Consider the following 18,854-nt stretch of genomic DNA (forward strand, 5'->3'; position numbering starts at 1 on the left):
ATTCAAGTTGTTTGATTTATGAGTGAGTCACTTTAATGGAAAACTCTATTATCCAGTTACTGTCTTCCATACTCTATATCTCGCCATATATAAAGATTTCCACTTACTATCCACAGTGGTCCATCTGTATGAAATTTTCACTGGGTTATGGATGCCAATCATTCAAACACTAATAGGAATTGATGGGACATTATTTTGCAGGTGATTGAAGCAGGAGACAATCAGTTAGTTAAAAGGTTAAAAGAGAACTGAGGCTTCCCTGGAGAATTGTATCTAAGAATGGAAGGTCCAGCTCATATCTGAGAGCTTATAACTACTTCCTCACAGCCTACTCCAGGGAGGCCAAAGCTGGAGATTTCTGTATCTGCCCAGTGTGATCAGATCAGCTAATTTTTTTGAAAGAAAACTCTTAAAATACACACACATATGTGTATGTGTGTGTGTTTGTGTGTCTGGTTGGTACATCATCCCAAACAAAACTGGCTACAGACATCAGAGACATGAGTTGTTTCTAGTGATAGAAAAAACACAATATCTATCTTTTATAAAACATCTCAGTGGGTATACCCAAGTTTTTGACATTGTTGTCATCTACAAATTTGACACTCAGAAAGTCCACAATAGCATTATGAATATTTTCATGTCTCATAATGTTTTAAATAAGTTAATTATTTTGCATATGGGATATATTTGTAACTCTCCTGGACCACATGTAGCCCACGGACTGCAGTTAGAGATGCTGATAACAAACAGCTACTCTTAATTAGCTTTAAGGTGACTACTCAAAACAAACCAAAAAAGCACACCCAACAAGTCAACAATTAAGCTATAGGCTCACACTCTGCCTGGAATTCAAGCCTTCTGTTACAAGAAAAAAGAACTCATGAACTTTCCAGGTAAATAGACGAAACTAGAGAAGATACTATTGAGAGGTAACCTAGGCCAAAAAGACAAACACTGCATGTTCTCTTTTATTGGTGGCTCCTAACTCCAAATCTTGAGATATAAGCATAAAGCAGTATACTATACACTATTATAAGGTAGTAACCACAGAAACCAGGAAAGAAAAATGGGATCACTGCCAGGATATGGCATGTGGGAAGCAATAGAAAAGGGAATAGCATAGCACACTGACATAATCAGGAAAATGGGCAAAGTGGGGGTTAGGGAAAGGAAGGGAGGTAAATGCAGAAGGAAATGGGAGGGAGGTCAAGGGGAATGGCCTGATAGGGGATCTGGGGGAGGAGGGACTCTGGAAGAGGGAGGAAAGTAAATGCAGGAGAAAGAGGAATCAGCACATAATGGGCAAGAGTGCTGTAAAGTGCCATCTTCTGGCCATACCATGGCCACTGTACTCAGGCACTCAGCATCAGAGGCTACCTGCACAAGACCTGAACAAGATCAAGCCAGTTAACATTGGAGCATGGATAGGGGAGGGGTCTGAGAGGCTTCATTCCTAGTTAAGGAGCTACCGCAGGTGATGGCCACTGGGGGAAGGGGAGTCATTGTTCACTGAGCCTCTGTAGATTACTCATGCTCCCATGAATGGCCTTACCATCACGTTCTTGTGTGCAGCACTAGTTGGGCTCAGTTGGTTTGAAAGGAAAAAAAGAGGATATGAGGTTGGTGTAGTTGTTGGAGCATAGGTGTTGAAGGTGTGTGTGAGATCAAAATATATTGTATACATTTATAAGATTCTCAACGAATGAATTATTTAGTGAAAGAATGAGTTGGCAACAGTGTAAAGCATAGGATAAGATACCTGCAACTCATCCCAAATAAAGATTTCACTTGGATTTTGAACATTTAATTTTGCTGTCCAACATTTTAATGCACTTTTAAACAGGAAAAAAATGGTCTACAATTAAACTTAATCTAAGTAAAAATAAAATAGCTAAACAGAAAAGAGGTGAACTATAAAGAAAAATTTATTCTTTAAGTAATTCCACTGGCATGATGATGAATAAAAGGAAATGGCAGGAAAAATAAGCAATGCAAACATTAATCTTCCCACAGCCTTGATGGCCTCAAACTTAGTGTGCAGCTATTTTTATAAAACCCTTTGGATTTTCCTCAGAGTTTACAGTAATTCATCCAATGTGGTAGACTCTGTCCTCTGTCCAATAGAGAGAATTTTATCTTTTCTATCACTACCTGTCAAAAATTCAGAATTACTAGTTCTGACAAGGATAAGTTACCGTGGCTTCCAGGAAGGTAAGGCTGGGTGGCTGGCTCCATTCTCTGAGCCTTCGCCAGTTATATAAATCAGACCCGAGACGCCCATGCTTCTGGGAAATGGGGCCATTAGCTTTAGAATTAAACAAGCGACTCCCAGGGAATCAACTACTATTAACTTTCATTAGCCAGCATTTGCCTACTTGGTGGAAAGAAAGCAAGGCAGAGTGGAACACTAGGGAACAGGAAAGAGTCGGGGAGGGAGGGCCGAGGGTCTGCAGCCATTTATGCTGTGGTTTGCTAAAATAGGTCCTGTTGAGCTGTGTCAATAAGTCTAACTGCATGATGAGTAGCAAGCTTTTCCTGCCCTGCAAACAGGGTCCTGTTGGCTAGTTGAGCCTTTGTTCTTTTTCTGCTAGTCCTAGTCTCATTGCCTAATCAAAGTCTCTAAATTATGGTTTCTCAGTTCCTCTTTCTCAAGTTAACATGAAAGATGTACTATGATGTCCCCATCACTGTGGCTGCCAAGCTTCCCATGAGAGAAAGAAGACTAGAGGCTGCAGATCACTGTAGGCATAGAGGAAGCTGGATGGGGCCCATTCTCTCTAGCCTTTTATCAACTGCCTTTCCCAGATTCTTCTCGGGTTCAGCATCTATCTCTTTTCGGGACTCCGGGCATCAAGAGGAGGAGAAGCATGGAGAAATGCTATACTATTCTTTATGGACTCTTTCCCATTCCATGGTTTCTTTTCTTTTCCCTCTCTGGACTCTACAAGCACAAGTATTTAAATTATCCACCAGCATTCTCACCGCTGGCCAGCCCTTGCCTAGATGGGGAGAAACAAGCTGAATTGAATACCTTCACAAGCAGACACTTCAGCACTGTCTTCTCGGTGCACGGACAGCAAATGGTTGCATTTTGTTTTTGGCTCCAACTCTGCTGTCTTTCCCTTCTCGGGTGCTCCTGTACGAAAACTCTGGGATCGGGACACAGAGATCTCAAACTGCTTGGTCACATCTTCGTCACTCTCAGAAGATGTGGAAGGCTCCTCATCATCCCCAAAGCTGTTAGCTGGAAATAAACAAGAGTCATGAGTCTCCTGTGTGCCCTGTGATCCAACCCAGAGATGGACAAACCAGGAAAAGGAGAAAAAAAGTGTGGGTGGTTAGCATGGGTGGAACAAGCTCAAACTGGATAGAAAGGATTTAAAGCACTCTTAAAACAAAACTCTCCCCGCCAAAGGGATAGCTCATAGCATAAGTAGAGAGAGATGGCCGGTACCCAGGAGGAAACAGTAGGATGCCCATCATTGGCACAATGACCATCCTGAGATATAGTGCTGGCCAATGGTCCTGTTGGTGGTGATGGTGCATAGAACCATAACAGGAAAAGCAGAGCTGCTACAGGCACATTTGCCCAATATGCAGTTCTTTGGAAAAGGTGCACTTTGTCTTTGTTGCATTTATTAAACCACACAGAACCACGTCCTCCTTCAGAGGAGAGATATTGGCAGCTAGGATTTTCCAGAGGCTTCCCTGCATTGTAGAGAGATCACTGTGTGTATGGGTTTCTCCTTGTTTGAAACACAAATGTTCTAAACATTTCTCAACTCAACCCGAATTACTGCTTTTAATGTATTTTACTGGGGGCTGGAGAGATAGCTCCGTGGCTAATGTGTTTGCCATGCATGCATGAAGAGGACTGAACTCTGGATCCCCAGCACCAATGTGAAAAACCGAGTGTGCCAGCATGTACTTGTAACCTCAGTACTGCTGGCCTGGACACAGGCAGATTCCTAGAGCTTGCTGGTTAATAGAGTTAACCAATTCATAAGCTCCAGGTTCAGTAAAAGGTCCTGCTAAAATATATATCAGAGAATAATAAGATACCTGATATCAACCTCAGGCCTCCACATGAGCACATGGGCATGTACATGAGCAGCTGCACCATATATATGTACAAATATGTATATATGCATGTAGACAAATACACATTTGTATATATATCACTGAGTATATTTGAGGTTTACATGATACTATGAGAAAAAAAAACCTTGCTGTCGTGAGAAAAACTGACCTATTTTCTCAAATCCCTACTTGTTTAATATGTGACAAGGGAGACTACAATCTACTTATGTAATAAAAATCTCCAGTACAATACAGCATATTGACTGGACCCTCAGGCTGTGCTTTTAACACGAGAAGCTTTAGCCTTTGTATCTGTTATGCTGCATCCTTTGAACCACCTTCCCCCCACAACTCTGGAAAGCCTAATTATGCCTCTGTTTTCATACACTGTACTCCCATTTTTATTTTCTACATAAGTGGGGTCATGCAATAAACCTCTCTCCGTGTCTAGCTTATTTCACTTGGTCTGAGATTTTCTGGGTCCATTCACATTGTGCCAAATGGAAAAGCCAGTCCATTTTCTGGCTAAATAATACACTTTTTAGAAACGTGTATACACACTCACATATGCACATGTATTCTTTATCCATCTCTCATTTAGAAACCCAGCTGTTTCCATATCATTACCCTATAATGGACATGGGATGCAGATGTCTTTATGAGATGGCTTTTCCTTCCTGTGAAGCTCTCAGAACAGGGCGGCTAGGGCAGACACAGCTCCCCTTTACATTTCTGTAGGACCCTCCAAACTGTCTGCTCCAGTGGCTTCACCAGTCAGACGTCCTGCCAACTGCAAACTAGGTTCCCACTTCTTGTTCTTTGGTTGTTCTGATTGCAGTCATGCTAAGGAGACACCATTTAGATTATTTGTGCATTTTCCCACCAGCACACTTGGAGTCTCTCACTCTCTCTGACATACCCAGAATGCTTGTGGTTTTTAGTCCTCTGCCTTTGTTGTTCCTTCTGCCTCCCTGCCTCCCAGGCAGGCTGGTTCCTTCCCATTCAGGTCTCAGATGGGCTGTTCTTCCACTCTGAAAGCTTCCTTGATCATCCTCCCTTGACTAGCCCTCATCTCCATCCTCTCTTCTCCTCTAGAACATCTACAAAAATGAGCCTATCACTTCCCTTGTTAACTGATGTCATCCTATTATGTAAAACAATGTTCGTTACACAGTAAGTACAAATGCTTGTTAAATATCGAGCATTTGGTGAATACTTAGTATTGTCCCAAATCTGAGCACCCACACACACCTTCATCCACTGCCCTCTGTTACTGAATGCTCATATCCAGTCTCCCATCTAGACTTATTAAGAATGTAACTCATCTTTGAGTTTTCTATCTAGATATTATATCATCAGAACATCCTTCCTTTACCCCATATTGGAATAGAAAGGAAGGAGAGGAGAGGATAGAAGAGACAAGATGGTGGGAAGCAGGGGAGAAGGAAGGAAAGGGTAAGTCAGATAGAAGTCCAACAATGGCTGCAGATTTGCTACCAATTAAGGCTACACACCCATATTTGAGTCAACACAGCCTGACCTAGACCCCTGGAGTGCAGAGTTGTGAGTAATGGGTGTTAGGGAGGTCCTTACAATGCTTGCTCATGTTAGCTGCTACTGTGGCCTACGTAATCTCTGAGGCCCTGTGTCCTTCGTTCGGGATCATTTTTAATGTCTCCATCATTTCTCCCATGTTTTTGTAAGCATTCAACTCCTCTAAGTCCATCACTGCTGACTAAGGGAATTGACGTTCAATCTGTTCCTCGCAGCTCTTCATGGAGCATCTGATTCACACGTGAGAATGCTCTTATTTTACCTCAGTGTTACTGGTTCCTTATAGCACCATGTTAGGACCACAAAAATGTCCAAAGAAACTACACCTCTCACTAAATGCTCCAGTAAGGTCTACAGATAGCATTCCACCAGAAAACCCAACAATGAATAGTCTCTTCATGCCTGCAGGTATGGTATGGACCACTACATGAAGGAGAGAACCAAAAATCAGCAGGGATACAATTAACTTCCCTCTATCTTAGAGTGCAACAACAGCTAAGAGCCTAGGAGGTAGCCAAGGGGACGTATGGGAGGGGTGGTTGACTTAGACATGCATTAGCACCATTCCCAAGTCTGCAATTCCATTTGTATACTTAGGCCAGCTTTTAAAATTTAAATAGCCACAAGTCATTCATTTCATATACACATGTCAATGTAGACTATTCCCCTACCTAGACAATTACTCATGATAATTAATCTATATGCACACACATTCCTTGACATTTTCCCCAGCGAGTTGCTGACAATCTACAGAGCAATATAATAACCCTATAGTAACTTAACATTTACCATATCCTCAGCATTCAGTCTTCTTGGAACTTGGTATGTTCCATTTACTAATCATGGACTATCATCATTCCCATTGAACAGATAAACAATGACAGAAATCAATAAGTCATGTAAGAAAACAAAGCACAAAAAGTAACAAAACACAGAACCCCTATTCCTAAGCCCTTTACATACCATCAAATGGCATCCCATCGGGAAATAGAGCCATGGATAGACTACTTTTTGAGCAAAGAGAGAAAGAGCTTCACCATTTAGCCTTAAATCTGCCAAAATTGTGTTCTCTCTTTCCTAGATGAAAGAGAAGAGCGGTGAGAAGGGCAGCTGGTCTACGCTAGTGTGGGCAGGCAGCAGGAGAACTGGCCTGTCACTCTGCATCTGATTTAAATATAACTGCACCTGCTGCTCTAAACCTGACTTCACCAGGATCTCAGAGCAATCCTGGTCTAAGACGGAAACCTGCAATTGCCGCTGAATGCCACTGGGAAATGACAGTGCCCCCAGTCAAGTGTCACAGCAATCCCATGTTCAGCCTCCAGCGGGGTTGTGGTGGTTTGAATAGAAAGGGCCCCTATAGATTCATAGATTTGGTTGTTTGGTTGCCACAGAGTGGCACCTTTAGGAGGTGTGGCCTTGCTGTAGTACATGTGGCCTTGTTGGAGGAAGTGTGTCACTGGGGATAGACTTGGCGTTTTCAAATGTTCAAGCCAGGCCCAATGTCTTTCTCTCTTCCTGCTGCCTGCTAAGATGTAGAACTTTGAGCTCCTCTCTGGCACCATGTCTGACTGCATAATAATCATGCTTCTTATTTTGATAATATGGACTAACCCTCTAAATTGTAAACCAGCCCCAATTAAATATTTTCTTTCATAAGCATTGTCATGATCATGGTGTCTCTTCACAGCAACAGAACTTTGACTAAGACAAGGATTGAGGCATTCCTCTTGTACTTGACAGATGCTCACTTATTTAGTCTACACAATGACCCAATGACGTCATTAAATGTTAGCATGACTATTTGGTGAGTGAGGGCCTAAGGCTTAGTGGCAGTCAGTAACAGTTTTAGTAGGGAATCAAGATTCTTGCTCCAAAGGCAATACTTCCTCAAGGGGAAATCAAAATCAATCTTCTTACATCTTATATATAAACTGCATTCTTGCTAGGAAAATGAAATCACATTGCTTGAGCTGGAGAAGGACTCTTATGAGCATCTATTTCCCATTTAAAGAGGGAAAGTCATTAACCCACAGGCAGCCCAAGCCAGGACCAATTCTAGTTCTCCAGTGCTTGCAATAAACTGTGTGGCCACACAACTCTCCAGTCCTGCTTCCTAATGGGTTTTCCACAAAATTCAAATTTTGGCTATTATCCACTTGAATAATCCATTTACCTGCCTTGAAATGAAACTATGTCAACAACTAAATAGCTGATCTGGGTTTCATTTAATTTAGTCTCTGAAAAATCAGTCTCGGATAAATTATGACACTTATTTCAAAGAAAAGGCAGAATTTGGTGGAGCACCACATGAATTTCAAGTTCAAATTCCTTTCGAGATAGATGTCTGAAAAAAGTACAGGGGTAGGTTTTTTACTAAAATCTTGACTCCTTTAGCAATTAGCCTGCCAATGTGTCAGGAAAAAATACTCCATAATTATCTTGGGTGTAGATGAATTACTTTGCTATGTATTCATCTTCAACTGAAGTTCTGTTTATCTCATTCAATCAGAATGCAGAGTTTTGATAGCGGTCACAGAGGACTGTCCTCTAAGCCAAACTACCTCCATCTTTGGGAGTTCAGCTGAGCCTTACGGGATTTTGTCAACTGTTGAGATTCCCTCGTGGAAAAGGGAAAACAAATAGAGACACAGGGCCCTTGCCTGAGTATCCAGACACCCAACAAGTTGTATGAAATTCTGTCTTAACTGCATGTGGCAGTTGCCTCAAGGAGGGTTCATACACATGGAGATAGAGAATATGGTTGAAAAAGAACTAGGGGAGAGGCCTCAACATACACAACTGTAGAAAATCCCTCATCCCTTCTGGGTAAAGACTTCCCAGGGCAGCCTCCTCAGAAAAGGCAGTTACCTCCTGCAAGCAACCCCTCACCTATGCTCTGTGAGGAAGCTCAAAAGACTCATTGATTCTTAGAGCAAACTTATTTTCATTGTGCCTGGGTTTGTCTTTGGGACCTTGGAAGGAGAGGTGGACATGTTTATACCTCCCATTTGGAAGGATTTTAGCAATAGTATGTAAACACCCTCCACAAAAGAGAAGTCAGAGTCTTTCGCCATCCTTTGGATGCATGACCACTTAGCTTTGCCTTCTTTATTTACACACTGCCAGACTAGAACCGAGGGCTTCTCATGCTTCCAGAGTTCAGGAATTGACCAGTTCAGAGAGTCTACGTGACAGTGACCCATCAGTGCCAAGTCCCTACTGCAGCAGACACAGAATGCCCCTCACTCTAATTTTTAATACGTTTTGTTTCTAGTTAAAGGAGGAGCAAATGAAATTCTGCTTTTATATTCCAGGTGAGGGAGACAAGACAGAGTGTTCAGAACAACACAAGTGGCTGGATGCTGCAGCTGCCAAGGTTAGACGTGCAAGAAGAGCTGAATGAAGCTGCCAGGATTTGAACCTGAGAGCTTCCATTAAGAACTTTACGGTCTTCACACCAGGAGCATCAGCATCCGCATATTGACATGCCCTATTTCTGAACGTTATGGAGAGAACTAAAGGAAATGAACGAGGCATTTGTACTTAGCCTGTGCTTGGCACAGAGCATACTCGGACATTAATTGTTATTCCTACAAGTGCCATCACGGCATTGCCCTGTGTGTAAGCCCCTTGACATGGGATGTCATTGACATGCAAAGGAACAAATGTGCCTGTTTTCTCTTGGGGTCTGATGTGAAAGTCAACCATCAGGCGTTTCGGAGGAAAACAGTAGAAGAAACAAGGCCAGGATAGATAGTAGGAGATGAAAATAATCAGGTGGGTTGTGTTTCTCACCTTGCCTTGTAATCCCTTCTCCCAAGCCTGGAGGTGGAGTGCTCTGTGGGAATTAGCAGCACTGTCTGGAGGTGGGCAGTGCCCAGCACCTGCTCATTTTGTTGCTTCTTTAGGGGAAAAGAAAATTTGAAGGAAAAAAAAAATCCTACCAACTGGCAATGCAAAAGAAGGGTTTCTCGAGCTTGTCTGCTCTATTTTACAGATGGAGAAAAAAAATGTAAAAGATCACTGCAGCTCCAAGCTTATTAATTCCTCCCACCCACACAAGAGCAATTAGGTGGAGGCAAGTATTGCTCACATCTTATCGGCTGGGAGCGGAGACAGGTGGGCGTGGGCTGTGCGGAGCAGTGCCTGGTGCCACCTGTAACTCCGACTGCAGGAACCCCCTTTGATAGACAGCTTCTCACAGACCCACAGTGAATATCTTCCCGGTGAGTGGGAAAGGACAGAAATGAAGGCAAGACGCTGGTTAAAATAAAAAAGAAGAAGGGAGGTCAGATGGGACAATCTCAAATCCTATGGGACAAGGTCCCCTGTAGTGGCATTCCAGTTGTATTTTATCAAATACAGACTGCCTCAAGATCCGAGAGTAAAACAGTAACACTGGTCAGCCTTCCAGACCTGACCAGTTATGGTAACACCCACCTTTCATCCCAGTAACCACAGTGACATGCACCTGTATTCCCAGTAGCTACACTAGTTGCCATAGAAATCGGGTTGTGCATGCCTTTAATTATCAGTGGTGCATGTCTTTAATCCCAGCCCCAGAGAGGAATATAAGACAGGGCAAGACAGCTCTCAGACACAGTCTCATTCTGATATTCTGGGAGGCAGGATCGCCATTTCAGACTGAGGTTGAGGTGAGAGCCAGTGGTTGGGTGTTTTGCTTTTCAGATCCTCAGGTTGAACCCCAAATACCTGAGTTTTTATTAATCGTGCTTCAGTCCCCTTTCTAAGAGTGTGGTTCCTGAACTCATGCAAGGAAAGGGCTGATAAGCCTTCCAATACTGAAGATTTCCAGATTAAGCTCTGTGAAGATCAAGTGTTCTTCAACGAAATGCAAGAGTTCTGTGGAAACTGGAGTGCTGGCCGGCGCTCTGTGGATGTCGGGGTCTGTTTCCCGAACACTCGGGATTATTTTGTTTGGCTACGGTTTCTCTTTTCTATTTCTTTCTCCACTGGATAAATGCGAAAGCACTGAAAACTGCTGATAGCCCTCAAGCCTTTGATCCTGCAGAGTGGAACCCTATAGGCATGGAATTACTTCTGAGAGTCAAACAGCTTGTTACTGAGAAGGGAGGGTCAGGGTCTGGCTGTCCTGTGTGCCCCTGTTTTGTAGCCCCAGACCTTCCACACGCTATTTCAACAATTCTCCTTCATATAGGAACAAAGAAATGAAATAACACATGATAGCTAAATAGGAATGAGGCAAGTCAAATATCTGTCACTAAACTTAGCAACACAGAGAACACTGCACTAAAACCAAGTTATAACATTATTTCAGTTCTGAAAACACTAGGGTGATTTCCACAAATAAAGGTGCAGGTTTGTGGCATAAAAAAGAAATTTGAACAAATTAGTTGTAAACACAGAACAAAATCAGTCAAAAACTGGATTTTAATTTAAAGAAAGCTTCTTTGCTGTGTGAAACACATAGCTATAGATTTTCTTGCTGAAAGTACTCTGGCATCTGGGAGGCACAGGGCTTTAGGACTCTTGTCAGAGGCCTTAGTGACTTGAGAGATCAGAAGATAGAGTTCAAGGCAATCAGAGCAGCTAGAAATAAGCAGGGTAGGCTCCCAAAATGGAGGGAGCCATGGAAAAGGAACCCCAATATCTACATGTAAACTTAACCTTTAACTAAAACCTGAAGTATTTTTGTCTGGGGGGGAGAAACCCTAAAACAGAAGGTTGGAAAAGGTGGCCATGTGTGCCCGAAGCTGCTCGCTTCAAGGGAAACTGAGGTAGGAGTTAAAATCGGGTCAAGTTAGAGGAGTTGTCAGCTACCTCAGTCTTGTCACCAGACTCTGGAGGGTTGGTCCTGGAAGTGAGACCAAGAGAAAAAAGGAAACATCAAACCAATGAGACATAAAACTAACTCTTCATGAGACAAAAGGAAGCAGCTGTCATCTCAACTGGAGAAAAGCAACCCTCCCTCGAGAAAGATGACAGATTCCAATGACTTCCCATTTCACCCACAATGCCCGGTGCACAGCCAGAAATCACATGACTCACAGAGAAACAAGGGAAGTACTCATGTCAAGGTGGGAAATGAGCCAGCAGAAGAACTAACCCCAGGATAACCCGGAAGTGGATGTCAGAAAAGAGAATGATCACAAAGAATATGCAGAATGTGAAACTCAATGTAAGAGAACAGAACCACAAAACATATTTCTAAATGTCTTAAAACTGAAAACCGTCTCTGCAATGACTTTGAAATGCAACTGGATTGGCTTTATAGGTGATCGGAAGTGATAATAGTCCAAGAACCACAGCAGAAAGTGACCAGTATACAGAATATAAACATCTGAAGAGAGTAAACAAGTCCCTAGAACACCAAACAGTCCAAAACAAGTTTCTGTGGGATCAAAAGCAAATAAATAAAAGGCAAAAATATGGAAGACAAATATTTGAAAAACAATGGTTTAGGGTCTCTCAAACACACACAGATTACAAGTATCAGTATCAGACAATCAGCATTGTAGTCAACTAAACAAAAAAAAGAAGACAGACCATTGATAAGTACAAGATCAATAAAAAACAAACACATTAAGTGCGGCCAAACAGTACTATAAATTGATTTTCCCAGAAGCAATGGAAACCAGACACAATAGAATGACATATGTGAACGAGATGGCCAGCCATGAACTCCACATCCACAGGCAATATCCTTCAAGCAGGAAAATAAACAGCTTTATGTAAAATAGAAGCAGAATTCAAGAGACCTGTGCTTTAAGAAGTGGTAAAGGAAGATAGAAGGCAAAAATGATTTTTTAAAAAGGCAAGAAAGAAGAAGGAGGGATGGCAAATCACTTAATGGGTAAAGGCACCTGCTCTCAACAACCTGAATTTGATCCCCAATACCCATATGGAAGGGAGAGATGTGACTCTTACAAGCTGTCTACAGACTGCATGCTATAGCATACACGCACACACATACATGCATATGCACACACACGTGTGCACACACACAATACAAAAAAAGAATTTAATTTCAGAGCTGACAGAAAAATGAATGACAATAGAAACGATAAATAAGTGGGCAAACAGTTGAAAGATGCTTTTAATTTTAGTGTTTCTTAAAAGAATTAACTGCCCTGTGGTTGGACTGGAGAGGGAGGGGGAAAGGAGTGGGGGGAGGGGGAGAAGGGTGGGAGGAGGGGGAGAAGGGTGGGAGGAGGGGGAGGGAAATGAGAGGCTGGGAGGAGGTGGAAACTTGTTTTTTTTCTCATTTTCTCAATAAAAAAAAGATTTAAAAAAAAAGAACTGACTAAAGAGCAAGTGTATTACATCATGGGGCTGATAAAGTATGAAAACAAAAAAAGAAGGCAGTAAGATTGCATGCCAGCACATGGCACACACTACATAGTACTGTCAGGCACACATGCTATGAAGTAGTATGACTATAACTCACCAGAGACTGGGGGAAAATGAGCCTATGTGGTCCTAGAGCAACCATCCCCTGAGTAAATCACACATAGGGATAGCTAAAATTTCAATAAAGGAGTTAAAATCGAATGTTCGGAAGACGGGTGATAAATGCATCCATTAAGCAATGAGAGAAACTTTAGATGGGAAAAAATATAACCAAGAGAAAATAAGAAAGAAAATTAGACAGTGAAATCAGGTGACGCCCATACACTCAATTCAAACGAACATGTGCCCCATGTGTAACTTACAGCTTGCCAAACTAGAGAGTGAGATTAACTACCCGGTGCTTACAAGGGACATATCTTAAAGGCAACTATGGATAGGTTGCATATAAAAATATATTTGCAAGCTATAAACAGAAGGAATTTAATGCTGTAGTATTCATATCAGAAAAAGATGCCTTCAAGACAAGTATTATGTTAGATACAGTGTGTTTTACCATGATAAAGTGGCCAATTTATCAGGAAGATGGGAAATAAAGATGTGCACACATCTATTAACGGGGCTTCAAAAAGGAGGAACACAGCAATAAACTGAAAAAAGAAATTTATAAAAAAATTTATGGGGCTAGTGAGATGGCTCAGCAGATAACAGGGGTCTACTACCAAACCTAATGACCTGAGTTCAAGCCCCAGAATCCACTTGGGAGAAGAAAAGAACCAATTTCTGCAAGTTGTTCTCTGCTTTCCATATGCGTGGCATGCACATGAACTCATGCACATACAAAAAGAGAAAAATAACAAGTCTTAATTTTAAGTGAGAGACTTTAACACACTCTTCCCTCAGTTTAGAGGGCAACTTACAATCAGAAACTACATAGTTTTGTGTCGTGATGCCATGGATAGTTGACTGTGACGATGCCCACTTGAAATGCTTGTCCTGCACTTGTTCGATGGAGTGCCAAGGAATGTCTGCCTCTGTACAACTCTTGCAGAAGGAGAGAAAGGAAAGGCATTCTCCAGCCGTCATATAATGTCTGCATAACCCAAACACAAGCCCCGGTGTGTGTGCATGTTCCTGTTCATGCACACACAGGTGTGTGTGTGTGTAAAGTGGAGAGCACATGTGGAGGCCATAGGACAACCTGACTGTCCTTCCTTTGTTTTATTTCTTTTCTTTTCTTTTGAATCCTGGATCTCATCAAGCAGGGAGGCCGGCAGGATAGCAAGTCCAGGGAATGCAGTGAATTCTGTCTCTCACATATGCCGCTACAGCTGGTTGTCTTAATGTACATTCTACAAATCAAACTCACAAGCATTTAACTATTGGACACTTCTTCACAAGTTACAGACATCTTTTGACAATGACATCGCGGATACAGGAAATTATGTGCCAATATCCCATATGATCACAGTAACAAAATATCCTGAACAAAATATGTACTTGGATAATCATATGTTGTGCTCACATGAGACGTAGCTTACAAACAAATGCAAGATTAGTTTAAGATACTAAAGTCAACTAATGTAATTCTGCGAATTAACACAAGCAAAGAGGGAAAAGAAATAACTGTGGCAACACAAGGAGAAAAGATGCTTAAAAGATTAATACTGATTTCTGATCAAACCAACAGAACAAATAATTTTCACATTATTTTCACATGAGGGTACACTCTCCAATCAGACAGAGGAACAAGAATCTAACAGAACACTGCAGCTCATATCAACTAAGGCAACTAATTGGTGAAATTAGCAGATAAGTCTATAAAAGTTGGTTATAGTCTAGCAATGAATTAAAATTAAAAAAATTAAAACTGTTTAGAATATCACCCAAATGTACCCATCAATCCTTGGGAATAAATTTAATAACAGGCATTCAGAACTCTCACATTAAGCAATAAAATATTGTTCAGAGAACACAGGAAGAAACCAGTCATAAGAATTCATTTCCCCCAAACTAGTCTGATTTAATGCAATCCAAAATAAAATCCAGATAGACATTATCCATCTTCATTGAGAAGCATACAAATATTTTTTTAAAAAAATAGACATATGTATTTCAATTATAAGGAAATGTGATGAACTTAGAATAATCACAATAATTTTAAGACAAATCAGGAAGGACAACTTACCTGACTTTATGACTCATTACATGGCTATGTCATTTTTTAAAAGACTCAAATCAGATATCACCAGAAACAAGTCCAGAAGCAGCAGCAGGTGTCACAGGAGAGATGAAAATCTTTCACAAATGGAATGCTTGAGAACATGTATAAGGGGAAGATAAACTTCAACTTTCTTCCCTCACTACATGCATACATGCATAAATTAACCACAACCTTAACTGTAAATTATAAAATCAAAACCCACAAAATACAGAAGATGGCTGGGCACTGTGAAGTACATCTGTAATCCTAACACTCAGATCGATAAAGCAGGGGGATGGTGAGTTCAAGACCAACCTGGGCTACATAGCAGGACACTGCCCACAGTTGTTTACACTGTTGTTTACCAAACAAAATGTAATCTTTGCTACACGATGAAGGAAAGAAAATTGGTGTTACACCGCAACACCAATATTTAAGCATTTTGTGTGTTCTATACTCTAATCCTCTGTTGCATCAATTGGTGTGGGAAGTCCTTCTGTATATGTGTTGCTTTTATTGGTTAATGAATAAAGCTGTTTTGGCCAGTGCCTTAGCAGAATAGGGCAAGGCAGGAATTCCAAGCAGACAGATGTAGAGATAGAGTAGGCAAAGTCAATGAGACACCATGTAGCCACCAGAGGAGAAAGACGCCCATGCACAGGTACTGGTAAACCACAAGACTCGTGGTAAAATATAAAATAATAGAAAAGGGTTCATTTAAGATATAATATATAACTAGCAATACACTTGAGTGATGAGCAGAGCAGTGTTTTAATTAATACAGTTTCTGTGTGGTTATTTCGGGTCTGGGCAGCCAGGAACAAATGCCTATAGTCAATAGCTGGTGAAGATTTTTACCCATTCTCTAAGTCACCTACTCACGGATCATTTTGCTATTCAGAAGACTTTTGGTTTCATGAGATCCCATCATCTCAAGATATTTTTACCGTTGGTCTTGTTTCCTGTGTTACAGAGTCTTACTCAGAAAATCCTTAACAGTAACTAGAGTCCAACCATATTCTCTACTTTTTCCTCCACCACTTTCAGAACATCAGGTCTTATGTTGAGCCCTCAATCCATTTAGGGCGGAGCTTTGTGAAAGGTGAAAGAATCAAGTATCATTTCTGCATGTTGAAATCCAGTTTTTCCAGCATCATTTGCTGAAGATGCTCTTTTCTCCACTGTGTGTTTTTGGTATCTTTGTAAAAAAAAAAAAAATCAGGTAGCTGTAGTTGTGTGGACATATATGTGGGTCCTCAAATTTAATGCTGGTACTCCATGTATCCGTTTTGTGTCAATAGTATGCTGTGTATGAGAGAGAGAGAGAGAGAGAGAGAGAGAGAGAGAGAGAGAGAGAGAGAGAGAGAGAGAGAGAGAGAGAGTCAGGGATGCTGTTGCTGCCTACAGTATTCCTTTGGCAGATAGTCTTTTGTTTCCTTGATTATGTTTGTTCTTAGGTATTTGCACTTATTTCTGTGTGTCGCTATTATGAACAGGACTCTTTCCATGACCTTGCTTTCTGTCTGTTTTGTCATTAGTATATAGAAAAGCTACTGTTTCTGTATGCTGATTCGTATCCTACCACTTTTCCAAGTGTGCTTGTCAGCTCTGAGAGGTTCTTTTGACAGTCTGTAGAGTCTCGTGTATAGAATCATATCAACTGAAAAATGGTACTTTTAATTCTTTTACTGTGTTTACTCTTTCTATTTCCTTCCCTTGTCTTCCTGTTCCAAGACTTCAAGCATTAAATTGGATAGAAATAGGAAGAGTAGATACCCATATATTAGTGGAAATGCCTTGAGGCTTTCTCCAATATATTTGCTATAGGTTCGTCATATACAGCCTTTTTTTATACTGAGGTATGTTCCCTCCATCCCTACTCTTTTAACATGAGAGGATGTTAACTTTTGCCACAGGATTTTTAATGCCACTGTCAAGATTATCATGTGATTTCTCTTTTAGTATGTCTTGTGGGAATTTCTGTTGCTATGTGTCTTAGTTCGGGTTTTCATTGCTGTGAAGAGACACCATGACCCTGACAACTCATAAATAAACCATTTAATTGGGGTGGCTCACTTACAGTTTCAGAGGTTCAGTCTATTCTTATCATGATGGGGAGCATGACAGCGTGAAGGCAGATGCTGAAGCTAAGAATGCTACATCTTGCAGGTAACAGGAAGTCAACTGAAACCCTGATGGCATCCTGAACATAGGAAACCTCAAATCCCACCTCCACAATAACACACTTCCTCCAACAAGGCCACACCTACTCCAACAAAGCCACACCTCCTAATAGTCCCACTCCCTGTGAGATGATAGGAGCCAATTACACTGTGATAAAACACGATGATCAAAAGCAGCCTGGGGAGGAAATGGTGTATTCTACTTACACTTCCACATCATGGCCACTGCTTATCATCAAAGAAAGTCAGGGCACGAACCTGGAGGCAGGAGCTGATACAGAGGCAATGAAGAAATGCTGCTTTCTGCTTTGCTCAACCTGCTTTCTTATAGAACACAAGACCATCAGCCTATGGGTGGTAATGCCCATAGTGAGTTGGGCCCTCCCCCAACAATCACTAATTAAGAAAATGTTCCATAGATTTGCCAATATCCCGGTCTTATGGATGCATTTTCTCAATTGGGGTGCCCTCCTCTCAGATGACTCTGGCTTGTGTCAGGTTGACAAAAATTATTAGTCACCACATAGTCTAATAAAAAACTAAGCATTAAGAACAACAGATTTTAAATAGGTTATGAAATTGAACATAGTCTTCTCAAAAGAGAATGGCCAGTAGAAACTTTAAAATGGTGTTAATCATCCTTAGTCATCCCCAGTCAGGATGGCTATCATGAGGGATACAAATACTAACAAATACTGGCATGGATGTGGTGAAGGGGAAACTCTTATACACTGCTGGTGGAGTACAAACTAGTGCAGCCATTTTGAAAATAGGTCTGGAGGTTTCTCAGAAATCTGGAAATAAAATTGTCATATGTCCTATACCTGAGCACACACCCAGTGGATGTTACACCCAACAACAGAGACACTTGCACATCTGTGTTCATTGCTGCTTTATTCGCAAGAGCTAGGGAATGGAGTCAAACCAGACACCCATCAACAAACGGACATATGAGAAAATTTAATACATACACAAAATGGAATATTACTCAGATATGAAGGAAAATAGTAGATTGAAGTAAAGCTATCTGCTCTGGCAGCATTACCTGTGGCCTATATTGGGAAACAAAGACCCCTCCAACTGTCTCAAATCCCAGCCTCAAGCCATTTCTGTTAGTGAATACTCAAGTCCACAGTCAGAGGACTAGACCCTGCTTTCTGCTGGTCCTGAGAACCACTGTTTGCAGCATCTTTCTTTCTAACCCTAGTCCCTTTCTCTACCTACCTGGGAAGTTCCAACTTTCCTATTTACATTCTCAGTTCCTAGGAAGCCTTGAACTTACACCAATGCTGTTATTTCCTGGCGCCTCTTCTTGTGTGAACAGGCACAAATGGGAGGAACTGCATCTGAATACAGACAACACTGGCACGACCAGACTCTCCTATGCATTAGCCAATAACAAGAAACAGTGTTTGCCTAGACTGAATCCAATGCCCCTGCATATCTAGACAGGAATTTGTGTTGCTAATGATTCAGCTAAGGCGGTCAGCCCAAAATCC

The 18,854-nt window shown here is 41.4% G+C and overlaps 1 protein-coding gene across 5 annotated transcripts in view; it reads right to left on the minus strand.

Annotated features, from left to right (window-relative positions):
- Positions 1 to 18,854, minus strand: part of Syt16 (synaptotagmin 16) — a 234,854-nt gene that overhangs the window by 28,337 nt on the left and 187,663 nt on the right. For all 5 annotated transcript variants that reach the window (XM_075948757.1, XM_075948756.1, XM_075948755.1 and 2 more), the window contains one exon: positions 3,035 to 3,247. In XM_075948757.1, the coding sequence (XP_075804872.1) occupies positions 3,035 to 3,247 (213 nt within the window). The remainder of the gene's footprint in view (positions 1 to 3,034; positions 3,248 to 18,854) is intronic.

This window comes from Microtus pennsylvanicus, chromosome 14, assembly GCF_037038515.1.
Source record: "Microtus pennsylvanicus isolate mMicPen1 chromosome 14, mMicPen1.hap1, whole genome shotgun sequence".
NCBI classification, from domain to species: domain Eukaryota; kingdom Metazoa; phylum Chordata; class Mammalia; order Rodentia; family Cricetidae; genus Microtus; species Microtus pennsylvanicus.